The 25,292-nt window shown below is 35.8% G+C and overlaps 1 protein-coding gene across 2 annotated transcripts in view; it reads right to left on the reverse strand.

Annotated features, from left to right (window-relative positions):
- The window catches only part of COL2A1 (collagen type II alpha 1 chain), a 112,015-nt gene that overhangs the window by 80,931 nt on the left and 5,792 nt on the right, over window positions 1-25,292 (reverse strand). For both annotated transcript variants that reach the window (XM_044083881.1, XM_044083882.1), the window contains 13 exons: window positions 24,395-24,411; window positions 23,868-23,900; window positions 23,665-23,697; window positions 23,503-23,556; window positions 23,035-23,136; window positions 12,986-13,063; window positions 11,329-11,373; window positions 11,159-11,212; window positions 6,311-6,364; window positions 3,196-3,249; window positions 883-936; window positions 712-765; window positions 1-36 (listed from right to left, as the gene is read on the reverse strand). The exon at window positions 1-36 is cut by the window's left edge and continues 9 nt beyond it. In XM_044083881.1, coding sequence (XP_043939816.1) covers window positions 1-36; window positions 712-765; window positions 883-936; window positions 3,196-3,249; window positions 6,311-6,364; window positions 11,159-11,212; window positions 11,329-11,373; window positions 12,986-13,063; window positions 23,035-23,136; window positions 23,503-23,556; window positions 23,665-23,697; window positions 23,868-23,900; window positions 24,395-24,411 — 668 coding nt within the window. The remainder of the gene's footprint in view (window positions 37-711; window positions 766-882; window positions 937-3,195; window positions 3,250-6,310; window positions 6,365-11,158; window positions 11,213-11,328; window positions 11,374-12,985; window positions 13,064-23,034; window positions 23,137-23,502; window positions 23,557-23,664; window positions 23,698-23,867; window positions 23,901-24,394; window positions 24,412-25,292) is intronic.

Below are 25,292 nucleotides of genomic sequence, written 5' to 3' on the forward strand. Positions count from 1 at the left end.
AGGAGCACCGCTTTCACCAGAGGCACCACCTTCACCCTAAAAGAGAAGAAAACAAGTCCACAGAGTTAGCATTCAGCAAGACATTTGCAAGCCCATGTCATAAAAAATATTGCAAAAAGAATTCTATTGGTAGGCCGAAAGACCTTTATGAAGAAGGTATAGTTAAAACATGCCAATAAATAATTTAAAAAATCATAGTTAAGTACAGCTACTCCTGCTAGCATAAAATAAATCAGAAATACACTATAAGTATAAACCATCAATAAGAATTTTATTTACAGTAAGTGTCACAGCTACTCATTACATAACAGTGTACCTCACTATTTTTTCAACAGGATTTCATAATAAAGTAATCACTTGGCATAACATGTCTACAAAACTCATAAGAAAAGATAAGTAGTCTTAAAAGCAGAAAGAGTGCAATGTGGATGGAACCACTGATGAACAAGAGTTACGAAATAGGGTTTAAGAATGGAGCTTGAAAAATGGACTAAGAGTTAACTGAAATAGATGAGATGGGCACAGAATTACTGAGGAAGGGGACAATTCATGCCATCCCTCATAGCAGAAACGCTTTCATCACCATCATCATCATCATGATCATCATGTACACAACTATATTAAAGGGGTGCGTACCTACACACCTCTGGACTAGCACTGCTATTTATTAAATATATTACCTTTATAGGAAGCAAAACCTCAGGAACATACCTTAGCACCTGCAGCTCCAGCTTCACCTTTTGTGCCATCTAGACCAGGGTAGCCCTATACAGGAAAAGAGAAGCACAAGGATTTTGGACATTAGTGACTCCCATGCCTAGGTGTCTGGGATGATGAATTATCATGGAGTAAGAAGTTTGCAAAGGAAAGGTATTCACTCACCCTGTGACCTTTAACACCTGGAAGACCTGGGGTTCCGGGGAAACCACGAGCACCCTAAAAGAAAAAAGTGTGCACCAAAGATAGAAGAATACAGAATGAAATGGATGCATGGTAAAAACTTAAAGATATAATTCTAATGCATTTACTATATAATTTCAGTTATGATTTGTAGCATGTACGCTTTCCCTGTAAAAGTATACTACATTATTTCATCTACAATTTGAGTACATTATAACTGGATAACTGAAAGCAGCTTAAAAGTCATCCATCACCTACGAATATCTCCACTAACTCTCCCTTGATGTGTTCAAGCATAAATTTCTTGTTATCCTTCCCCAAAACCCCAGCACTCTCTTCAACATTCTGTATGCCTGCATTGGAAGTGTAAACATTTTCCAACACCAGTACTCAGTTCAACATTCTGTATCGCTACATTGGAAGTGTAAACATTTTCCAACCCAGCACTCACTTCAACATTCTGTATGCCTGCATTGGAAGTGTAAACATTTTCCAACACCAGTACTCAGTTCAACATTCTGTATCGCTACATTGGAAGTGTAAACATTTTCCAACCCAGCACTCACTTCAACATTCTGTATGCCTGCATTGGAAGTGTAAACATTTTCCAACCCCAGCACTCACTTCAACATTCTGTATGCCTGCATTGGAAGTGTAAATGTTTTCCAACACCAGTACTCAGTTCAACATTCTGTATCGCTGCATTGGAAGTGTAAACATTTTCCAACAATAAATCTGAAAAAACTGACCGATGTATCATTGGTTCAGTTACACAATAAATAACAATCTGAAATTCAGTGTATAATAAACTGGCATTGTAAGCCCCCCTCCCTTTCTTACACTCCTCTTTATTATTTCTAATTATGTCCAAATCCTTGACTGTCTAAAGAAAGTGAAAAGTCAGCTTCAGTTTACACTGATGCTTGAGAGTTTCTGACAAAAAAGAAAGTTTCTCTGCATAAAAGCCATACAATCCAATGTATACCTTCCAGTACTACTTACTTTCTACCATTCTGTCCCTTTCTTTTTATCATCTGCTAAACTGTAGTTGCATCCTTGCTGCGGCTTTTAAATGAAAATATCACTTCAGTCTTTTAACTATGCACTCTTATCTTCTCTTTGGTCCCCAGCATTGATTTTTCACATTGTACAGTGTTATTTAGCTTAGAGGTGATCATTAATCATACTATCCCTTTCTCACCTGTCCTGACTAATTGCACCCAGATTTTTTTATTAGTTATGTCCCCACCTCCGAGATGCATAACATTGCATTTTTTTGCATTTTTTTTTTCCCCACCCAACCTTCATAAGGCTTATTATTTAATAAGTCTACCGCTGTATCTGCATTGGTTAGAAATGAGTCTATGATCTTCCTTTCCTGCTTGAGGGTCCTTGCTTTATTCTCAAAACTTGTTTTGACTAAACTTTGTACACTTTCACACTTTCTCCTTACCCTGGGTAAGAGTACTTGCCTATACTCCAATGGAAGATTAATGCTTGTTTAAGTACAGTTCTCATGCTCTTTACTCACCTACTAATCCTTCATTTGAGTCCATCATCCCTATCTACCATCCCTGGCTTGTTGCCCTGTATACTACAGATAAACCTATTAGAGAACCCTGCTTCTTAGGCTTCTCATTTTCATCATCAGTCTGTTCAACTTTATATTATATCACATCCAAAACACAGACTGTAACCTGATCATCTCTTTTTTTGATGTACCTCCATCCAGAGGGGTAGACTTCCGAAAGACTTATTTTGACTTATGCCTTATAGTGTATATAATGCCTGGCACTTTTTTTTTCATTCATTCCTTAATTTAATTAGCATGTCATAATCACATTACAGCTATCAAACAATTTGTGAGCTACATGCAAGTAAATAATTTCAAGCTTATAATACAGGCAAAAATGCATACAGAGTATATTATTGTAAGGACATATTTTGTATTGAACCAGCTGGCATTTTGCAGTTTACACTGTGCCTTTTAATGGCAGCCTCAGATTAGGACTTTTTCCCATCCAAAGTCAAAGGTCAACAACCTTTCTAAACCAATACAAATTCCTGGTGAGGCAGAAGCAGCTGGTTTTGTTTGTAAAAGCCCTTTCTTTTGTGCAGTGTTGGACAAGGGTATTCAACAGTAAAATTCTTTCATCACAACTCCTTTCTCAAATGTATACATTTATTTCTTCCCGATGAGCATTTAACCATTTCAGAGGCCTGCAGATATGATTGCATTTTCAGGCATTGATGTTTTTTTGCTAACAAGGATTTTAGAGGGAGGGAAGTATGTACCTGAGGACCTGATGGACCACGTTCACCTGATTTTCCAGGCTTTCCTGCTTCACCCTGTTGGACAAAGACAAAGAAGAAAGTACGTGTTAGTTATTTAAAAAATGTATGTAATTGATGTAAACAAATGTAAACCAGAAACAAACACACATTAATGAAATAAATGAAAAGGTCACTTTTATTAGACTGTTAGACTAATATTAGCTGCTGCAATTAATCGTTTGTTTATAGAGTAACACTGCATAGAGTAACACTGCATAGAATTTATTATGACAGATAATAAATCAATTAGATTATGGCTGTCTAGATGAGACTAACTGTCCAAATCTTTTTCAGATTTTACAGTTTTCAAAATCCAAATACTTTGAGTCTTTCATATACAGATTTTTTTTTCCTGTGGACAAAAATCAGCCTTAACCATGGGATGAATAGGAAATGCATCTCTTGCTATCCCACTCCAGTGTAATGTACTGTTTGAAAAACATGATTACCTAATTTTTGTATCAGTTTTATTTTAATATTACATGTCATGGTTTACATTGGTATTGCTACATGCTTTTGGTGGGCTTGTAGTGAGAATGAAACTAGAAGAGATGCCTTTTTTGAAGGAGTGCAGTTAATGATAGCCATTTAAATATCAAAACTATTTATTACACACATGTTAAATATATGCCTTGTAATAAGCTTTATGCTAAAAGACTACCACATAATGGCAGTAAGTTACTTCTAGGCAAGGTTCATAACAAATTTGCTTATAGCTGGAAGCATGTGGTTGCTCCTACTGCACTACTGTAACCAAATCATATCCACATCTCACTGTAGTTTATTTCATAAGTTCTGTAATGGAGTCTAAAATTCTTCTACTGTGATTGGCTGACTCAGTGAATGAAAGATATAGTTACTGATAAAATCAGCATCACTCATGTAAAAAAAAGTGTCAAGTCACCCAAATATCACCAGCATACCCCATAACTAAATAACTTTTTAGGTATTCATTTTTACTTGCAAAGCAAGTAGGTAACAATGGCATTTTTATAGTGTTTGCAGGAGTAAAAAAATAACAATTGCAACAAAAATCACTCATAAACATTTAAAAGTTGACATCCTAAACACAAATCTGGAGAATGATAAAGACATAAAGTTAAAATCTTCTTTCCTATAATAACATGACAGAAGATGATTGATATTTCAATATGGGACAACTCCATAGTACAGAACAAATAATAGTCTTGACCTTTAGAGCAGATTCTTCATATAATTGAGATAATAGAACTTCATGATTAATCCTATTATGGCTCACCACTGATAACCAATAATCAGTGCAAAGATCAAGAGGAAGTTACTTAGCAGCTAGGTGTGTATCACAGTCATGTGGAAATTAGGGTTTGTCATATAAAGTAGAATAACTCTTTTAACATGCAGAATAAGAAATAATGGTGTATTGTCTGGATACATGAAATCTCTAGAGCCATTTTTTAATATTAAATTTTATCATGCACAGTTGTGCCAGGTTTCCTTTTTCCAGTTGAACAAACTCAGCCAAACAAGATAAACAAATCAAGCCTTTTTTTGTCTCACAACATTTTAAGTAACTTTTTACTACCATTAAATTGCTTGCCTCAAATTACCTGTTCATATCTAGTCTATTCTAAAATACTCTACATTATTTTACATCTCTTTACTTTGGGTTTTCTTATAAACATTTCCCCACTCCAGTTACTAGTTGTCAGATTAAGGTATGTTTGGCTTCTACAGAATGCATGCAATATATGTATGTGTACAGTGTACTGTATTACAGGATAGTACAATATGTATGTGTACCGTGTACCGTATTACAGAATAGCACTATATGTATGTGTACAGTGTACCATATTACACGATAGCTCTATATGTATGTATACAGTATACCGTATCACAGGCTAGCACAATATGTATCTGTACAGTATACAGTATCACAGGATAGCACTATATGTATGTGCACAGTGCACTGTATTACAGGATAGAACAATATGTATATGTACATTGTACTGTATTACAGGATAGCACTAGATGTACATGTACAGTGTACCATATCTCCAGAAAAGATCTCAGAATAAACAATATTGAAAGAAAAAAACTTCTTCAAGGAGCAAAGCTTTTCAGCCCATACGTCTCAACAGAATGCACTTAAAAGACACTAAACCCATGCAGATTAAGTTTCTGTTTGATATGGGTAGCTAAAAGGAGAAGTACATAGGGAAATGCATTTGATAAATATTTAAAGGGCTAAGAAAGTGGTTCTGATTTTGTCAGTATTTTTTAAATGGCAGTCTCTTTCCTCTCACTTTCCTTCACTGAGTAATCTAGCCTTGTAAACTTAAACTCTAATCTTATCATATTTGCTATACGATTCCTACTGACTAAGGGTTAAGAAACCAGCATTTTCATTTACCAGATACAGTCAGCTAAATAAAAATAAAAATTACCTTCACTATTAAAGAGTTTGCCCAAACACTACCCCCGCTTAAATGAACCAGACTTGCATTTTATACACAGCCACCCTCCTTCCCACATAAATACATATGCATACTCATGTATATGTATTGTACACACACACACACACACACACACACACACACACACACACACACACACACACACACACACACACACACACACACACTCACACACACACACACACACACACACACACACACACACACACACACACACACACACACACACACACATATACATTTACACTTATAAACCTGAAATCTCAGCTAAGTTACTAGATGACTTGAGTGTTGTTTAGAGGTATAGATAATTAATTACTGTAGATGCTCTCTGATCCATGGCTGTTATGAAACAGCATTATATAAATCTTTTAAAAGGGCAAAATGTGTACATTTCTTTAAACAATTTTATTACATTTTATTCAGTCTTAAAATTCACTTATCATATTTGAACTTAAAATGTGCTTTTAAACAGAAGAGGCTATCATCACATGATCCTGCACTGTGTGCCTGTTCTGCATTACATCTGTTACTACCACAAATGACACTAGAGCTGTTCAAGTCAGCATGCATCACAGTCCATCTACAATACTGTCACAAAGAGCCAAAGTATCTTCACTTACATCATCACCTGGTTTTCCAGGAGGGCCAGGAGGACCGCGGGGGCCAAGTGGACCCTAAAAAATTGGGAGACAGAAAGAAAAACATAAGAAATCAGTTGATAATGATAATGTACACTCTAAACAATGGCCTTCTCAAAACAACTATCATTCCTTTCCACAGCACCCACTGCTTCCTGGAAGCTAACCACAAAGACAAATAACATTCCAAAAACATATATGCATATACATATATATATATATATCTGAGTTATAATGGCTACCTATTTCTCCGCCTTGTGAATGGGATACAGTTCCTATTGCATGAGCAGCTTATTTTTTCTTATGACATCCATGATAAAAACTGCCTTATCTTTGCCCATCACATTTTGAAATGAGTTAAGTTTTTCAAATAGACTTTCCAATCAACTACCACTATTTCCAAATAAAAACAAATACCTTCCTTGAGCTTTTCAACTTGCATCTGCAAACTGTGTCCTTCTGAAGTCATACATCTCTTTTTTGAGTACAGAGGAAGACACTAACTTTGACTGTGTAGGTTCCTTTGATGAACATAAATGTGCTATCTTGTTGCTGTCTCATCTCCCTTCTGCCTCGTTACTTTAAGACTATGCAGGATAAGCTCTTGTAGTCTTTATATGGCTTTTAAAAACGGATATCCTCCACTTTAGCTGTCTGCCGTCTGTGCTGTCTTATGTATGATAGTGTTCTGACTGCATCTTTTTCTGTTTCGTAATGGTACATGTCAACATTTAGATCACTTAGTATGAGTGAGTGCAGCTCTGTTTCTATGTTTACTATTGTAACAGTTTCTTGTCCAACTGTGTATTCCTCATCAGATAACTGCTTTACAGTGCCATTATTTTTCATATTTTTGACTGAAGTTATGCTGCTACATTTTAGACTATTTCTTCAATTCTGCTTAGACCCTTCTATAACTTCCTTGTATCAATCTTGTTGTACATCTTTTGTGCCATTCGCAAAATGACATATTGTTTTACTTTCAATATTCTGCAATATCACTTCTACAGACACTGAAAAGGAACAGTTCCAGTAATTATTTATTTTTAAAGCAAAAAGTATGATAAGCCGAGAGGCTTTTTAATATACAAGAACCAGCAATCTGCCATCTCATAAGTGCCCAGCCAAAATACAGTTTGAAAGTATCGTTTTTTTGTTTCCCAAGGTTAATCACCCCTCTAAACAAGATCTATAATTCTCTTAAGACCAGGTGAGTGTCAACTATTCTTATAATTACCTTAGACTGTAGGCATAATATAGTGCTGAAGATTACCTAACGTGTGCATAACTTACTGAATCTGAAAGAAGTATACATGAAATGCAATGCAAAATGAATTTTATGACTATACTACCCTTCTAATAGCCACAGTAAATATTTCTAAATCACTGTACATTTTATATAATATAATAGAATATATTTTAAATTATTTAGCTCTGGGATCTGTTCTTATAAAGAATTCTTTTTTTTTTTCTGTTATGTTCACATTCAGTTTAGGCAAGCACAGACCACAATAATCTCAACTGGAAAAATGTAATGCTTCTTTTTCATTGTAGGTTGTACTTGAAGATAACTATATATATATAAAAGTAAATGCTACTAAGCCTGAACCAGTAATGGCTTCTTTCAGTAGCATGCAATATGTTCTGGTATTGTCTATGCAGTTTGAATGAGCCATGCCATTTATATATCAGATAGCAGAAAACGGTTTAAAATATCAGGATTTCAGCTCATAAGTCATAAGAAGAAATTCTACTGGCACTCTGAAGTAATGCTTACCTATCTTCATATATCAGTGGCAAACACCAACTGACTCTGTGACTGCTACAAGTACTTAACAATCACTGCCTTGCAACATACTTATTGACACTAGATGGCACTGCTGTGATTGCTGTACACAGCTTTCACCATTAGGTGGCACTGCTTTCTCCTTGCTGCTTCATAGTATGTTCAGTAAATTCCAAGGTGTGCAAGTATGAGTGCCAATGTGCACTTTCATAAAACCGATACATTTACTGTTACTAAAATGATCATTGCTGCCTTTTAATGCATCAATGTAATTACCTCACACTTTATGCTTCCTACTCTTCTTTCCTTTGTACATGTTCTTATGTTATACTAAACTTAAAAGTTCAGCTAATATACAGAGGAAAACTTTTGAAAAACACAACATTTAGATATAGATACAACTTAACAGTTTATGTTTTTGTACAGTTTATTCATCTCCATTATTACTGACTAAATTCATCTCTTAGAATTATCAGCCTCTTTAGTATTACCTCGCTTAACACTGTAGTGCTCTATGATGACATCACCATGTAGCTAGGACTATGATGTCATGGTGAAGTATTAGTAGATCAAGTGAATGCAGACAAAAATAAGAGAGAATGCTCTTACTATACCACATATGGGTCCAATAAAATATTATATTTACATATGGTATAACTAATGGAGATAAGAAATACACAGCTAAAGAATGTTTTTTTCCAAACATAATGCCTTTTTAAAATTCATTTGGGGCAACAGCCACTCCATAAATAATAGCATGTTACTTTGAGGTGGATACACTGTAAAAAAGAGCAACAGAGTTTAGAAGCTGTTGTCTGATATATTGGAAAAGGTATATCCTCTGGAATGCATGCTTAGAAAACATGCTAGACTGGCTAGAACTCCCCAACCACCTAATATACCTACAACTTACAACAGCCCACAAAATCACCTTCAAACCTACAGAATGCCCTTCTCTCACCAAATCTCTAATACCCTACACACCCAGCCACTCCCTGAGATCCGAAAGCCAAAACCTCCTACAAGTGCACAAACCGTCACATTCCACTGGCCAACTACTACTATCTTACACCATAGCCAAACTATGGAACTCTCTACCCCCCCCCCCCCACTATGCAACATACCAAACCACAACAACTTAATATCCATGCTACTCTCCCCATCTGTCCTCCAAATGGGAATGCCCTTCACATGCTCCTACCTAAACACCCCCTACTATTAATTCCTCATCCCTCTTTAGAAAAGATATAGGACCAATACTCTATCCCACAATACTACATCCAATTCTCTTGTTTTATTTTCTATCCATTCTCCCTCTCAGTTGTATTCTACACTCCATCAAGCTAGAAAATGTTGAATTCTGTTATGCATTATAACTACTCAAATGCTATTCCAGGCTAATCAACTATATTCTAGTTGCACAATAATCCACTTGAATTATTCTAAATCAACCAGAAACCTCCATACATCCTTTACTTAAAATATATAAAGATTTCAAACTGAACCTTCACAAAGAAACTACCACCTAGTATGAGTTATTTTTGCCTTTTTGCCAAAGCTGATCAAACATCCTTTGCTTGTAAAGTATAAAGATTTCTAATTGAACCTTGATAAAGAAACTTCCACCTATAATGACTTATCTTTGCCAAAGCTGATCAAATGTCATAATTTGTGTTTATATATCCTTCTTAAAAATGTTATGCATGCAAGCCTCTGGCTTATCTTACATATATTTTCAAAATGATATTCTCTCAAAACTAATGTAACATCTATTTTTTTATTGTAAAGTTGTGACTTTCTGTAATTTTTGTACTATGTATTGGAGCTTTTCTCATCGGGTCTCCACTGAAAACAGGTCACAAGCCCAGCTGGACTAACCCAGTTAACAAATATCAATAAATAAATAAATTAATTAATTAATGCCTGAAAATAAAGAATACATTTTCTTCAGAATTTTAACCTCATCACTGCAACAGTAGGTATCTGAGCTATGTAGAGAACCTTAACCCAAGTTATACATATATCTCATTACAAACTGGGGATTAAACAGTTACTTCAGATCCTGATGAATACAATATAAAGAATTTGTTTATATAACATATGGCACTGTGGTATTTCTAACCACATCAGTACCAGTATTAACCTTCCGACAATACTGTTAGATAAGAGCTCACAAATTGCATACATTACAGTGAAAGAGAAGAGTTAAATGGCTTAGATTGTCAATTAATTTCAATATATCATGTCCATATTAAGTTTTGTTGAAAGAATATTGTTACAAAGTATTCTATAAATCCAGATTGTCACAAAACTCTTTTTTGATTTAATCTGTTTTGCTTTCCAATGACACTGTGTATCTTGTTTCTTGCATACTTCACATTTTTGCTGTTGCCACTACCTTTTTTATTTGATTTTACTTTATTGTTCTTGTAAGTTTAATATTTTTTTTAATATTTTTTTCATTTTTTTAAGATTTTAATCATTCCTTTCAATTTCTTTTAATGACATAACTCTTTTATAAGTTACCACTTTTCTTGCTCCTACATTTTTATAAAGTTTCCACTTTTCTTGCTAAATGTCACATCTTTCCTCCTTTTTTTTCTTCCTTTCTGCTCTCCAGTCATCCACCTACTGGATCCTTAATGTCATTAATATCTCTCAGTTACACCTCTCAGCCTTTTCAAATCCACATATATAGCTAGTGTTTTACATTTGTCTACCATCTCTTTATTGGTTTCGATCATTCCTTTCTTTGATATTGTAAATCTTTCCTCAAAGATGTAAACATATTTTTTTTTTACTTTTTACTGCAAATACCTTTTCTATTTTCAGACTTTCTTTTCTTGTCATGCCATCCTTCAACCAAGCTTATATTTATGTGCCTTTACATGCAAATATTGCAGACTGTAGAGCTGCACCAACTGCATAGTGCCTCAGCTCTAAGACCATACATTTTCCTGATTATCTGTAGACCTTCTGAAGATTTAGACTATGACTAATGAACCACAGCTTAAGAGACATTAATATTAAGAAGGGATACTTACAGAAGGACCAGGTTCACCAGGCTCTCCGGGATTACCTTGAAAACCTTGAGGGCCCTACAATTCAAATAAGAAAATATTTTAATAGACGTTAATATTGATAATTACTCTGCTGAGCTACAACATAGAAGAAAAGTCAAACGTTTCAAAACACAGAAGACTATCATACTTACAGAAGTACCCGGTGGACCTGGAGGGCCTCTTGGGCCCATAGGGCCCTAGAATTGAAAACAGAATAAAGAGGTGAGATAAGGCAGCAAGGTACAGGAATCAAATGCATATTTGAAATAAAAGCATGCAGCAGTAAATGTTTGCATATGTTTGAACTGTACTGAACTGTGCTACCTTCCTTTACAAAATGCTTTTTTGCAAAACAAACACTTTATATGTTTATTACGTGTTTTGAAGTTTCAATACCAAAGACCTTAAGTAAAACAAAATGCTTTCTTTAGCTGGAACACAGCTACATTTAGTAATTCAGGCTTTCATTTAGTAGCTGCCAAAAAGGATGGAGCTTAAATACTCATGAATGGAATTTTGGAGGGTTGCCATTGAAACTGTAAACTGTTACTTTTTTCCCTTGAAAGCAGACTCAGTAGCAAGACCATAAACTTCCTTTATCATGTATCTATGCAGTTCAAACGTACTGGAGTCTGATCTACACTTCTGGCCACTTCCTTGGGAAAACATTAGCTGGAATGAAAAGCACAATAATGAACTTAAAAATACCTGAGGAATTAAACAGGGCAGGGTTGTGATGCAGTAACCGTGAAAGTTATCAGTGTGTTCATGTATGTGTGTTTGTGAGCATGCTTGAATATGTGCGTGCATATGCGTGCACGTGTGTGTATACATACATATATATATATATATATATATATATATATATATATATATATATATATATATATGGGTCAACTTCAGAATACTGACTTTCAAAATCCATAAACTCAAAATAATGAGACCAAAATCTCTAAAGTTCAAAATACTGAAAACTCAAAATACTGAAACTCAGAATATCAAAAAAAAAAAAAAACACAGTACAGCAACACAACTATATTGCAGTACACCTACATACAGAAACATATTACTCTTCTGCAAGTATAGTAGGGGGGCAAGCCACCCTGCACCCCCCCCATGTGGGGGGCTGTACCCCCCTCACCCCCTGCTACTTAAATATATCAAATCCAAGATTGCACTTCACTATACTAAAGTGCAATCTCAGAGTTGATATATTTAAGTAGCAGGGGGTGGGGGGTACAGGGGGGGTTTGCCCCCCCCCCATGTATTCGGAGAAGAGTAGCATGGTTTGTGTTTTATTTGTTTCAGTATGTACTTGTGCTGGAATATAATAAGTGTTGGTATCCTGTATGTTTTCAGTATTTTGAGCTTTAGAGATTTTGGTCTCAATATATATATATATATATATATATATATATATATATATGTGTGTGTGTGTGTGTGTGTGTGTAATTTTGCAGCTCTGAGTTGCCTCATAATCAGTGTCCAGGTTTTAGGCTTTTGAATTCCAGCCTGTTAATAAGCTGCTTCCTGTAGTCTAGGGTTTGATTTTTAACCTCCATTTACCTACTGTGAGACTTTAAGCAAGACACTTAATTAGACAGTACTCTAAGGTAGTTTTGAAAAATTAGGTTAGGCTGCTCAGTTATCTCCTGGAACACATAACTAGTGACTACCTATGAACCTAAGAACCAAGTCATTTAAATATTAAAGAAACATACCAGCCCTCCTAACAAAAAGACAATGTTGCTATTTCTTTTGCTCAGCATCATCAAGCAGCAATACTTTGCTAAAGTCCTCAGTACTTACCATTGGTCCTTGCATTACACCCAGTTGAGCACCACCAGCTTTTTCATCAAATCCTCCTGCCATCTGAGCAGCAAAGTTCTTTAATAAGGAAGAAAATAAGAAACGCTTAAATAATGGAGACAATTATCATCACCACACAAAAACATTAGTTATCTGCATCAAACAATTCAATCTGCAGGTAAATGGCATGATTTCAGCATTTATCTTATGATGTAGCCTTTCATAGTATCTGATTTATTATTAAACTCCTTTTGCAGCTTGGACTGACTTCCCCTGATACTTGTCAGTAAACTTTCAACTTTTAAAATCTGGGTGTTCCAAAACTACAACATTTTTTAAAATTATTGCCAAAGATGAAATTTGAGGGTTTTTTTTCTATTCCATGACCTCTGAAAACGCATGTTACTAACTGCAAAGTTAACTTCTAAGAAATGGCAAAGCAGAGTAATAGTTTCCAGTTTAAAATAACAATAAATAATTCATTAAGCTCACGTTTTACTTGGCTTTGAAAAGGATTGCAATGAAATTGTTAGTTTTAAAGGAAAGCAGGTATGATTATTTCTTAGATAATATCATTATCATTTAACTAAAGCTCATGTATTTAGGTCATTTGTTTAATAGTACAACTATAGTATAACAAAGGTACTTGTGTGAAAAGCAGTGTTCCCCTTTAGCAATTTACAAACAGTGTAACACACTAATGAAGTTATGACTGCAATAACACCCAGATTTTAACATTGCTGAGACATTTTAATGCACAAAGCTGTCCCTTCCTTGCAAATTTATATGAAATTCATGGCTTGAGCTTGTTCCGGTCAGAATTAAAATCCCAGCTGTAGTACAACTGCAGCATCCCAAGTGATGTTATTAGAACCTCTGAGCACCAAACCCATAAAGTACTAACATGCATCTGGAGGTACACATGACAAGCATCCTTATAGTTTTAAACAATATTCTTAAAATTTATATACAAATAAAAAAGACTATTGCAAGTTACTGGAATCCATTTATTTGATTAGACATCAGTCCCCTGTTAGGACATGTCAACTTAATATATCTTCAGCCTACCACCACCTGACACGGCCATCTAATGAACCAGTCAGAGTCCAATAAGTGTTATTACTTTACACATAATCTTACTTGGCTATAGCATTAACTTTACTGCTTTCTTTTGCAGAAAGTGAGTAGCCTAGAGAGTGTCTCTTTTCCACTCTAGCTCAAATAATCCTTTATCATACATTGCTAACCACTGCAGTTGGACAGCAAAAGCTTTGAAAGTGCAGTTAAATAACTGCTATAATTGTTATGATTTATTATGCAATCATAATCCTCTGTATTGCTGTAAGACAGCAATATTTCAGTGACTGGTGGTGTATGGAAAATGAGGGAGCATTGCAAGACTGCTCACTGTATTGACTTAAGCACAAAGGAAAACACCACTGCATTATCCCTAATGCCAACTCAAGAACAAAGATAAATACAGTCTCACTGTCATGGAATAAGTCACTCAGTTTTAGCTATAAGACTGGAAAGCTTATTATAAAAGCCACTGATGAAATGGTCCCCTAACCCTGACAGGGGTATGATTTGTTGAGTTTTGCTAATCTCTGCATTGTATCATAGACCAGTGCTAATCAATCTCCAGGATGCCATAGCAGGCCTTACTTAGCATACCAAGCCTTATTTGGGATCAAAGTGATGGCCATTTTGGTTAGAAAGGTTACAAGCCCTCCAAGTGGAAGATTCTATTATCAGTGTGTTGTACACTTAATTTTATGCAGCAAGGATCTGTTCTTATAGCACAGGGTACTGTACTTTGTAATAATGTCGCTCATTGTCTTCTTTCTTCTTCTTTTGGCTTTTCCTGGTTAGGGGTCGCCACAGCAGTACTCCAGTCTGCTAATGATTGGCAGCAGATTTTTACGGTGTCGAGTTGCCAGCCCGACGCCCAACCTTCAATGAAGGCATGCCCATTCACGCATGTCTTTCGAACGCTACTCGACCGCGGGGAGGACATTGTTGGATGAAATATACAGAAAATACAGGTGTTCTGTCATGGACCGATGTTACTGCACAGTACCACACAACGTTGAAGTGTCAGACTATTATTATTCACTATTTCACTTCTTTGAAGCCAATGCAAATTGTTATCACTGTGACTGGAATCATTTGCCATTCAGGTTGCTTCAATCTGCATAGTTCTTACAAAATCAGAACTAAACCGTGAGACCAAAAATCCTGAAAACAAATCTGGTAAAGCCTGCCATATAAAGAGGAGTGGAACAATCAACCTTGTAGAATTTTCCAGATGTTACTTCTCTAAACTGGTCTTTGCTATAAGTAAAAGCTTTTTTTTAAACTCAATGATTAATTTTAATACCAATATATGTTTGTTATACTTTCTTGTGGTTTAGCTATTTAGAATTCTCATACTGATCACTCATGTACTTTATGATAATTTTTGCCAGTGTGATGCACACTCTGTGCTGTTAGCAAAGCTGGAACTCAGTTTTGATGCTAACGTAAAGAAAACCATTATAATAACTGATATTACTATCATAAATGAGATTATAAATAAAGTTTGAAAAGCCTAGACATCAACAACGGGTTCGAATCTTAAGGTGACCCTGGGTGCAAAGCTTAGAAAGTCTCTAAGTGCTAGGGTGACAGTGTGCTACTGTTTTAGTTGACCTTGAGAGCAAAGCTCAGAAAATAACTAAATGTCAGCATGAAGGCTTCGTTTTGTTCCTTACTATCTCCCACCCACTATTTTTAGTTGTATGCAACCACTTTCATGACGGCCAATAACGTCTAAGAAAAAGTGGTGACGATTTACTATTCCTAGCAAGTGAAGCCATGGAAATAAACTGTGCTGACATTTAGTAAAAGTGTTGGTGGTTTATTATTCATAGGAGTGAAGCTATAGAAATGCATTATACTGTTATTGTGATATTATACTGGTGACATAATTCTAAAGTAATTTCAAACTGATGACTCAGAAAGGTTTTTGAATGGTGCCACATCAGATGCATAACAAGTTCTATTATCTGTACATTCTTTGCTTTGCTGTATAACTTTATAAAGATTGTATTACAAGAACATGATTTTATGTGCTTCATTTCAGACAAAAATACCCTTCATTTGGTATGTTTATTTTTATGGTTAGCTCTGATAATATAGCACATATTTATTTGCTGATCACAATATACCTTGTAGAAGCAGAGTATATCAGATGTTTTATAAGTAGATCTGGTTCATGTTGAATGTGATTTGGACATAATATTCCAAATGTCCACTGAAAAGTAATTCTATGAAACCTGTTCAATCAGACTGAATAAACAATCTGCTCAGGGTTTACTGACTTATCCAGTGGTTTTCTGACCTGTAGATAGTTATATTAATTGGAGGGGGCATACAAATAACAAAGCCCCAGCAATAACAAGTTTGTCTGACAGTTATCCCCATGTCAGAAACAGTATTAGCTGGTTAGTCTATCTAAACCAAATAGGTTTCATCAAACCTGAGTCTTCTGATTTAGGGAAACATATCTCTTACAACATATGTATATTTCTAATCAGTTGTTTCAGAGAAAGCATATGATTAGTTGGCAGTTAATGTGTAGGATTACGGTTACTGAGCCAAGGTGCATACTTAACATTTTGTCACTGTGTTTTTATTTCTGAACCCATACAGGATGGAGATTAACTATTTTAATGATGGTCATTGTGTGTGTGTGTGTGGGGGGGGGGGGGGGGGGGGCTTTGCTCCTATACCACCTCATTTGTAACCACAGTAACTCAAAGACTATATAACACTGAGGTCAAGCTCCCTATCATCACTGAACTGTAGCCCACGCTACACTACTGAGCCATCAATGAACTGTTTGCTATAGTCTAGGTATACAAGGTTTGATTTAATCCACCTCCATTTGCCTACAGTATGATTCTTGACAAGTCACTTAACCAGACAGTGTTGCTGGGCTACCTGTGGCTTTACCCAGACATAAAATTAAGAAAATAAAGAAAGAATAAATAGATAAATGGTGTGTACTTGAATCACAAGGTTGTCACAGACTGACTTGGACAGCTTAGAGCTTTGCTCAGGAGGCAGCTACAGTCAGATTCCCTTAGTATTCACTTGCTTACATTTATCAAGACATGTACAGCAGTTTGTTTGTGCAAACCCTAAGAAACTAACAGCTGTCTGACAGCTATAAAATCATTATTGATGTTCATAGGTTCATAGGTTCATAGGGTGGTACTAGGTTATCAGTCCTAGGGCCTATACAAGTCTAGCCATAACAATTCCCTGGCTATTTCTTCCCACACTATTTACTTCCCTGGAACCCTGTCTAGCAGGGCGACTGACGTGATCCCCGGGGTGAATTTCCTTTCTCCCATCCAATCGTCAAGGTTCCTTTTGAAGAGGACCAAAGAGGCACTCTGCTTGACATGTATGGGCAATCTATTCCAGAGTCTGGGGAGTCTCTGGGTCAGGAACCTATCCCTCCAGCATGTTTTGTTTATTGTGATGACAAGGTTTAGATCCCCAGAGTGTGTGGCTCTGAGGGATTGGGATTTCTTTAAGTGTAGCATGTCCAACAGCTCTGGGTTTGACATGGCCTTGTATGTTAAGCAAAGATCGCCTTTGAGTAGACGATATGCGACAGAGTACAGCTGGAGTTTTTTAAGGTGGTCAGCGTAGGGCATCTGCTTTAGGCCTGTGATTCTTTTAGTGAGGTATTTCTGTGGCCTTTCCAGTTGTTGCAGATGTCTTGAGAGGTACATACCAAACGGGGCATTGTATTCTATAATGGGTCTAATGAGGGATGAGTACAGTGGGACAATGACCTCCTTTTTTCTGGATGAAAAGCCCTTGGTGATGAGGTGTGCCACATAGAAGGATTTCCTGACTGTTGTGGCGATGTGGTTATCAAAGGTGAGACCACTGTCCACCTGTGTCCCTAAGTCTCTTATCAAACTTTCAGTGTTTAGTGTACTGCCACCTATATGGTAATTCACGGATACATGTGTTTTCCCAAAGGGGATAACTATACATTTCTTGGCATTGAGCTTGAGCCCATGACTCTGGCACCAAGCATCTGTTTCTGTAAGACCCTTTTGTTAGAGTATCCACATCATTTGGGGATTCAGTAATGGCTCCCAGTTTGCAGTCATCTGCAAACTTTGTTATCCAGAGTCCCTTAGTGTTGGCCTGTACTTCAAAGAAGTAGATGCCAAACAAGAGCAGTCCCAGGACTGAACCCTGAAGTACTCCACTTGTCACTTGTCTGGAGCTGGATTTGGAGTCGGCTACTTTTACAGTGTGGGTTCTATCTGTAAGCCAGTTAGCAACCCATTGGGTGACGTAGGAATTAATGCCCAGCTTAGTAAGTTTATCTATGATTCCAGAGTGGGAAATGGTGTCAAAGGCATTGGCAAGGTCTGGATAGGCTGTGTGGACCATCTTTCCCTTGTCCATGGCTCTGGAGACTGATTCGAAGAAGTTAATCAAGTTCAGGAGACAAGATCGGCCCTTCACGAACCCAAACTGGATGGGGTCCAGTGTTTGAAGGTTGCCAATGTCTTTGTTTATAAGTTCCATGATAATACACTCCATGGCCTTGCAGATAAGGCTTGTCAGACTGATGAGACGGTAGTTTCCGGGATCCAAGGTGGATCCCCCCTTGTGGAGTGGGATAACTGTAGCTGTGCGCCACTCAGTGGGCACGAAACCTGTGGTGAGGCTATGATACATGACACTTAGGTGAGGTGCCAGTTCATATTGTAGTTCATGTAGTACACAGCCCGGGTACAAGGAAATGTTACTTTGTACAGCCAGGAATGCAAGTATTATAAAAGGGTTGCAGTTATTGTTATAGCATCAACAGGCAAAGGAGGACATGTGTGTGTGTGTGTGTGTGTGTGTGTGTGTGTGTGTGTGTGTGTGTGTTAACTCATTACAGCTGAGAATGCCTGCAGGTGTTTTTGCAGTTACCTTCTACTGACACCTCTAGGCGTCAAATATTGCTTTTTCATATTTGCATTAATAATTCCAAAACCATGCTACACATAAGATATCAGAAGATTTCATCTGAAAGCATACATGATGGTAAACACAATTGCATTAATATCTGACCTTTATCTAATGCAGCTAAGAAGATATTGAATATTATTTGCATATTGTTTATTTGTATAGTAATAATTTTCATATTTCTATAAATATCTCAACGTTCAGGTAACACAGACAGACCCGCATAGCCTCATATGAAAGCTCCCAGCTGTATGAAGAAAATCCTGCTGACAGTATGTGTCATGCTTGAAAGGTTACTGAGATATCATAAGTTAATTATACAATATTATAAAATTAATATTTCCTGGCTTTATTTTGGCTTATAGAATCCAGTTTAATGCATTGAACTGAATGAATGTCATTGCTGTAAAGACTAATTTATCCTGAACAGCTTGCCATTTACAGTTTTCTAGTAACAATTATGGTTCCAGAGATATGAATATTTGTTTGAACTGTAAGGTGATAACTTCATTTTTTATATGCTCAAGCCACACCCACTGGGAGTTTAAGGTACACACTCAAAATAGCTGCACTGGAGGGAATGAGTTAAATGTATCAAAAAGTAAACTGGTCTGGACTCAAGCAATTGTAAAAAAAAAAAAATAACTCAACAAATTCCAAACCAGGAGAAAAATCTTACTATACAAGATAGAAGTTCTCTGAAGAGTGACATCTCTAAATATCCTAACTCTGGGGTGGCAAAACAGTGCACAAAAGAAAACATGTCCTTATCATGTTTTTTTAATCACATAAAGGCTGCCTACTAAACATTTTGGTACTCTGGTTTAATTTCTAATCCCATAAAGGAAGGAAATTAGCTATTTTATTGATGGTCATTGTTGGGGGGCTGTGCCCCCATACCACCTGATTTGTAACCACAGTAACTCAAAGACTATGTAATAGTATGGAATAGGTCAAACTCCCTATCAAAACTGAACTGCAGTCCACTCTACACTACACACTGTAATTATCTGAGTGCTCACTCCAAAGCACCTCGAGTATAATCCAGTGTGTGTGTATGTCTGTATATAAAAATGTGTACATTTATATAACAGAGAAGTTATGTTTTAAAAGACTGTTTCATACCATTAATGCTGTGAATGTCAAAATATTTTTATTCTGGTTAGAATAGCTATTCCTGTTACTAAAGGTTTGTTAATCTGAAAACAAGAGTTATGATTTGCACAGTCTTAAAGGGAATTTTATATCACAAATGAATACACTGAAATCTCTGTTCAGATCGGATGTGCCATTTAATGTTTCTGATCTGCTACAACTAAACAACTTTTCACACTAATTGGAATGAGTACAACAGCAAGACAGAATAATTCTTGTGGATTAAAATATCCACAAATAATGGTTTGACAATTATTAAACCAGAAAAGTAGAGAACTGTTGCATAGATGATAAAAAACAAATTTAGCTTTACAGCTGACAAATGAAAAGTATAATTTACAAAGAACTAAACTATGTATAAATAAATCAAGCAAGCCTTTACTTCTTACACAAAAAGTAGTCCAAGATAAGGAACAAAGTCTTTCTTATTTTTATCCTCACAAGTCTATTATTTTTGTGAAGTAACTTATTCTAACTGTTGCCAAAGCAGTTTGGGTATCTTTTAAAGGAACAACCATTCCTCATTTTCCGTAAATTCTTTGTTTATACTGCTTTGGCATGCATTGGTAAAATCTGATGTTTCAGTTTGGGTTATGATACCTCACCTCAACTCAATTTTTAAAAGGTATTCTGAAATAAACCAAAAATCTAGAAAAAAGTAGGTTGTTTTTACTCTAAAATGTGTCACCATCTCAAACTTTCTTTAAATGCTATCCTTTTGTACACCTAACTTTCAGCACTGACAACATGTACAAGGGCAGAGAATAATGTTTAGTTTTCAGTTTAACACTTTTTAAGGCTAATCATTTTTCCCTGAAACTTTCTGGGCCTCATTTTTCCCTGTATAAACAGATGCAATACCGAAAGCTGTTACTGGTAGAAACATGTTGAACCTGACTTTTTCTGAGGGAAAGGTATAACGCAGAAAAATTATTGTGCTTAGCCTAATTATTTTCTCCCTGAAATTTCATAGGCTTCATTTTCCTGTATAAACAGAAGCAATATCCAAAACCAAAAATATATCCCCAGGGCCCAGTACAAATATGACTAACTTGACTCTCCCTGAGGGAAGGTATAAGGCAGAAAAAAATGTCTGTTCTCTTTTAGGGCACAAATATTATACTGTTATACTGTTATTGTGATATTATACTGGTGACATAATTCTAAAGTAATTTCAAACTGATTACTTGCACATTACTAAAAAGTCTAAATTGTAACACTGCATTCAAAATATGTTGATACTATTTTGAGTATCACTGTTTAAATCAGGACGATTAATGAATCTGACTATTCAGAAGAGACTGCTGTCTACAGCTGGCACCTTTGGATGAAGCAAAAACTGGACCAAAGCCACACCTCTTACCCCACCCCTTTCCCTGCTCCAGCCCATTCCCCACCTATTACATGTAATTGGACTGGGGAAATTCTAGGTTACAACAAGGCTCTGTCCAAGGTCCATATGTGTTTATGTTGCATCTTTCAGATGTAGCTTTTTCATCTGAGTTGTTCTATAGTCTGTTTGCAAAAGACTTGAAAATAAACTGATTAAATCTGTTATAGATTAGGCATGTCTACAAAAAAACTTGACAAAATTGACCATATGGGCACAGGAGAATAATATGCTGATAAATACGTTAAAAAACTAAGCATATGATATTTGGAGAGAGGACTGAAGGGTGAATATTTAATACAGTACACAGTGATTGAAGCTGTATATTCATTTAAGGATCTGTGTATATGTGTAGATCCAGCTTTGAGTTTTTCTGATCATATCAAGCAATTGGCTAGTGATAATTATAACACTATTGGCTCTATAAAATAATGACAAAATCTAGGAAATTGGCAATGATTAAATAATTGTTTGCAAGCTACATTAGACCTAAGCTAGAGTATGGACAAATGCTAATGAAACCTTATAAGAAAACAATCATGAGTAAATTGGGAAGAGTACAGTAGAAATATGCCAAGGGTATCCATGGATATGAATGTTCAAATTAAAATGAAATATTAAAATATCTGAACTTGTCCAGTGTCTCATACAGATATTTAAGAGAAGACCTTATTCAGGTGTACATAAGGCATGTTGAGATGACTACGTCTTGGAATGCTTGAGTTTATTAATGAGTAGTAGAGAATCATCAGACAACCTATGTAGGAGATAATACAGTAATGAGAGATGTACAAATTGGCTCTCTGAGAGATGAGCTGATGCACAGAATAGGCTAACAAATCATAGTAAAGCAAGCATTAGCTTATATATTTTAAAACAACATAAACACTTACGGGAATGATTGCTTTTGGTATACTGGCAAGGTAGAAGAGCATCATGGACAGTAACTGAAATATTTCTATGCATGTATATATGTATGAGGTACATCATCCATTTTTGACCTTATTTATGTGTTTTATTTAACAGCCTCTCCATTGGTATACAAAGACACACACAAAACCTAAATTAAAAAAAAAATCCCTTAGGCAAAAGGAATTATTAAGAAAATAAAGAAGATGAACTTGGATAATGGCAAATCAGCATGTGCTCCATATACTTCACTGAAGCTTCCAGTCTGTGTTTTTATTTCTATCCTGAATTTTTTTGAGTTTCAGAGATGCAAGGTATGTCATTCTCTCAAAAATATTGTTGAATGCTGTAGCTTTGTTTTTAAATACAGACGAGCAAATGCTGTCTGTGTAACCGAGAAGGTAATGTAACAGTCATTCCCTTCTCCCAATATCTTTGTTTTGTAAGGCTTGAGATACAGAAGTACTTCATCAATGCCATAGATTTGTAAAGTGCCAATGACTTCCTACAGTGAATCGTAGAATATAGGTTCTGCCATTCAGACATCAGTGAAAGTACTTACTCCGCCAAGGCCAGGTGGACCAGGGGGTCCAGGTTGTCCAGGAAGTCCGGGGTTGCCAGGTGTCCCAGGTTCACCATCTCTGCCACGTGGCCCAGGAGCACCCTGTGAGGAAATGGAAAGAAAGAAGGAATAGCTTTTTATGGCAGTAAACTTTTCATTAAGAGAATCAAAAAGCACCAACTTTAAATATTGCAGCTAAAGGACCAGGCTACATATTAAAGAAATACTCAATGCCTGCCAAATACACCCCATAAAATATTACCATTTTTAAGCAAAACATTTGCTTTGAGAGATTTGGAGGAAAGAAAGACAGTAACTAGTGACTTAAAAAAATTGGTAAATTGTAGTAATATACTCAGAAGTTGGAGGCCCTTTGCTTTATTAGTGAACCTTCTTCATTTTGTTTTTCAATTATTTATTCGACCATTTTACTGTTTAGTTTTCACACATTTGTTGCGTCTAACTTACTCTTTCACCCTTTTCTCCACGTTCGCCTCTTGGTCCTTGTTCACCTGCAGGTCCCTGGAAAATAAAAATAAAATAATGTCATGTTTTGCTGATTACACCTAAATGAAATATAAAATTACAAAAAAAAAAAAAAAATGTTTTTAAGTGCAAGCTATTGCATACTTGTGGGCCAGGTGGTCCTCTTGGTCCTACAACCTAATACAAAAAAGAAAAAGAAATAAAGTGAATTCTGATTTAATCATAATTTTTTTTCAAAAAGAAGATGGCAATGAAAAAGGTACTAGGATTTAATTTGCCAAAGTAAGGAAATCATTTTTGTTTGGAAACACAAAACAAAACAATTAATTTCCAATGTTGAAACTTACATCTTTAATGTCCCCTGGTTCTCCTTTTTGACCCTGAATAAAAAAAAAAAAAAAACAGAACAAAAAAACCATGGTAGTTAATTACAGCAGAAAGTTTGAATATTAGGTTCAACCTTTTATTGTACTACATAATTAAGGATTGAATTTCACATGGGTGATTTTTTTTCTTATATGCATTTTTCATTATATTTATTAGGGATACATTGGGTCCCATTCCAAAAGACTTGATCTCAGTGTAAGCCACCATTGATCTCAGTGTAAGCTACCATTAACACTGAGAGCAGACAGAGAACAGGTCTTTTGGAATCTTGTCTCCATTGTTAGCCTGTTTATAGATTGGCCTTACACTGAAGTATGTCACTTACACTGAGAAAAGTCTTTCAGAATCAGGACAGACTTACACTGAGATCAACTCTTTTGGAATCTAGCCCATTGTGTTATACCTGTTTATAGCATTTTTACTGTGCACAGGAGGCCGAAATGTTTTGTCAGAATGATACAAAGGTATAGTCTATAACAGGGCTTACCTTAGCACCAACTTGCCCTATTGGAAGTGGGAAAAAAGAAAAATAATTAGTAGCATTCTACTGGCTGTCTAAAAATAAAAGTTCAGTTTAACATTCTATTTTTCAAAAAAAAAAAAAAAAATATATATATATATATGTGTATGTATATATACATATATATAAAACCCAGTCATATGAAGTGGGCCCAAGAAAGGGTAAAAAGGCAGAATTTCCCAAACGGTGAATTTTGGAGTTAGGTGCAATCCAGGATATCTGTCATTGCCTGTGTACTAGGATAAACAGACATAGTGAGGAGGGATATTAGACACACACTTCTCCATATAATGTGAGGAGCCGTGTTACGAGCAAAGTGAGAAATGGGGGCATGAGCAAAGGATTTTGGGAGGAGTAATACTAGGCAACCTAAGCTGTAGGCACTTGGGAGGTGGGACTAGACCTGTTCAAACTGCATGGAAGCAAATTATATGCTTAAGCACTACAGGCAATAGTATACTGTTTACAGTATGCAAAAGCAGTGCAACTAATGGAAGAAAGTTTTAACTGCATGTAAGCAAGTTATATGTTTGCTTAAGCACCGCTGTCAGATTGATATTGTTTACTGTAAATGCACAAATGCTGCAATCAAGGGAACAACATTTTCATTACAAAAGCAACTACAAAAAGAAAATAAAGTGGATCAGCAAGAACATGAAAGCAAAAAAAAAATATATATAGCTGTCATTTCAGCAAGGAAATCATAGCATTAAGCTGTAATACTTGTAATTAAAAGCAATTAAATAAGCAAACTAGCTTAAAATATATGACATTTAAAATTGTTTTTAAATTAACTCTTTTCTTTAACCCAACTGCAGAACTGATCCCTGCAGTTTAGACTAGATCTATAAAGTAAAGAGTTAAA

The sequence above is a fragment of the Protopterus annectens genome, chromosome 9.part0, assembly GCF_019279795.1.
Source record: "Protopterus annectens isolate FY-2018-M chromosome 9.part0, PAN1.0, whole genome shotgun sequence".
NCBI classification, from domain to species: domain Eukaryota; kingdom Metazoa; phylum Chordata; order Ceratodontiformes; family Protopteridae; genus Protopterus; species Protopterus annectens.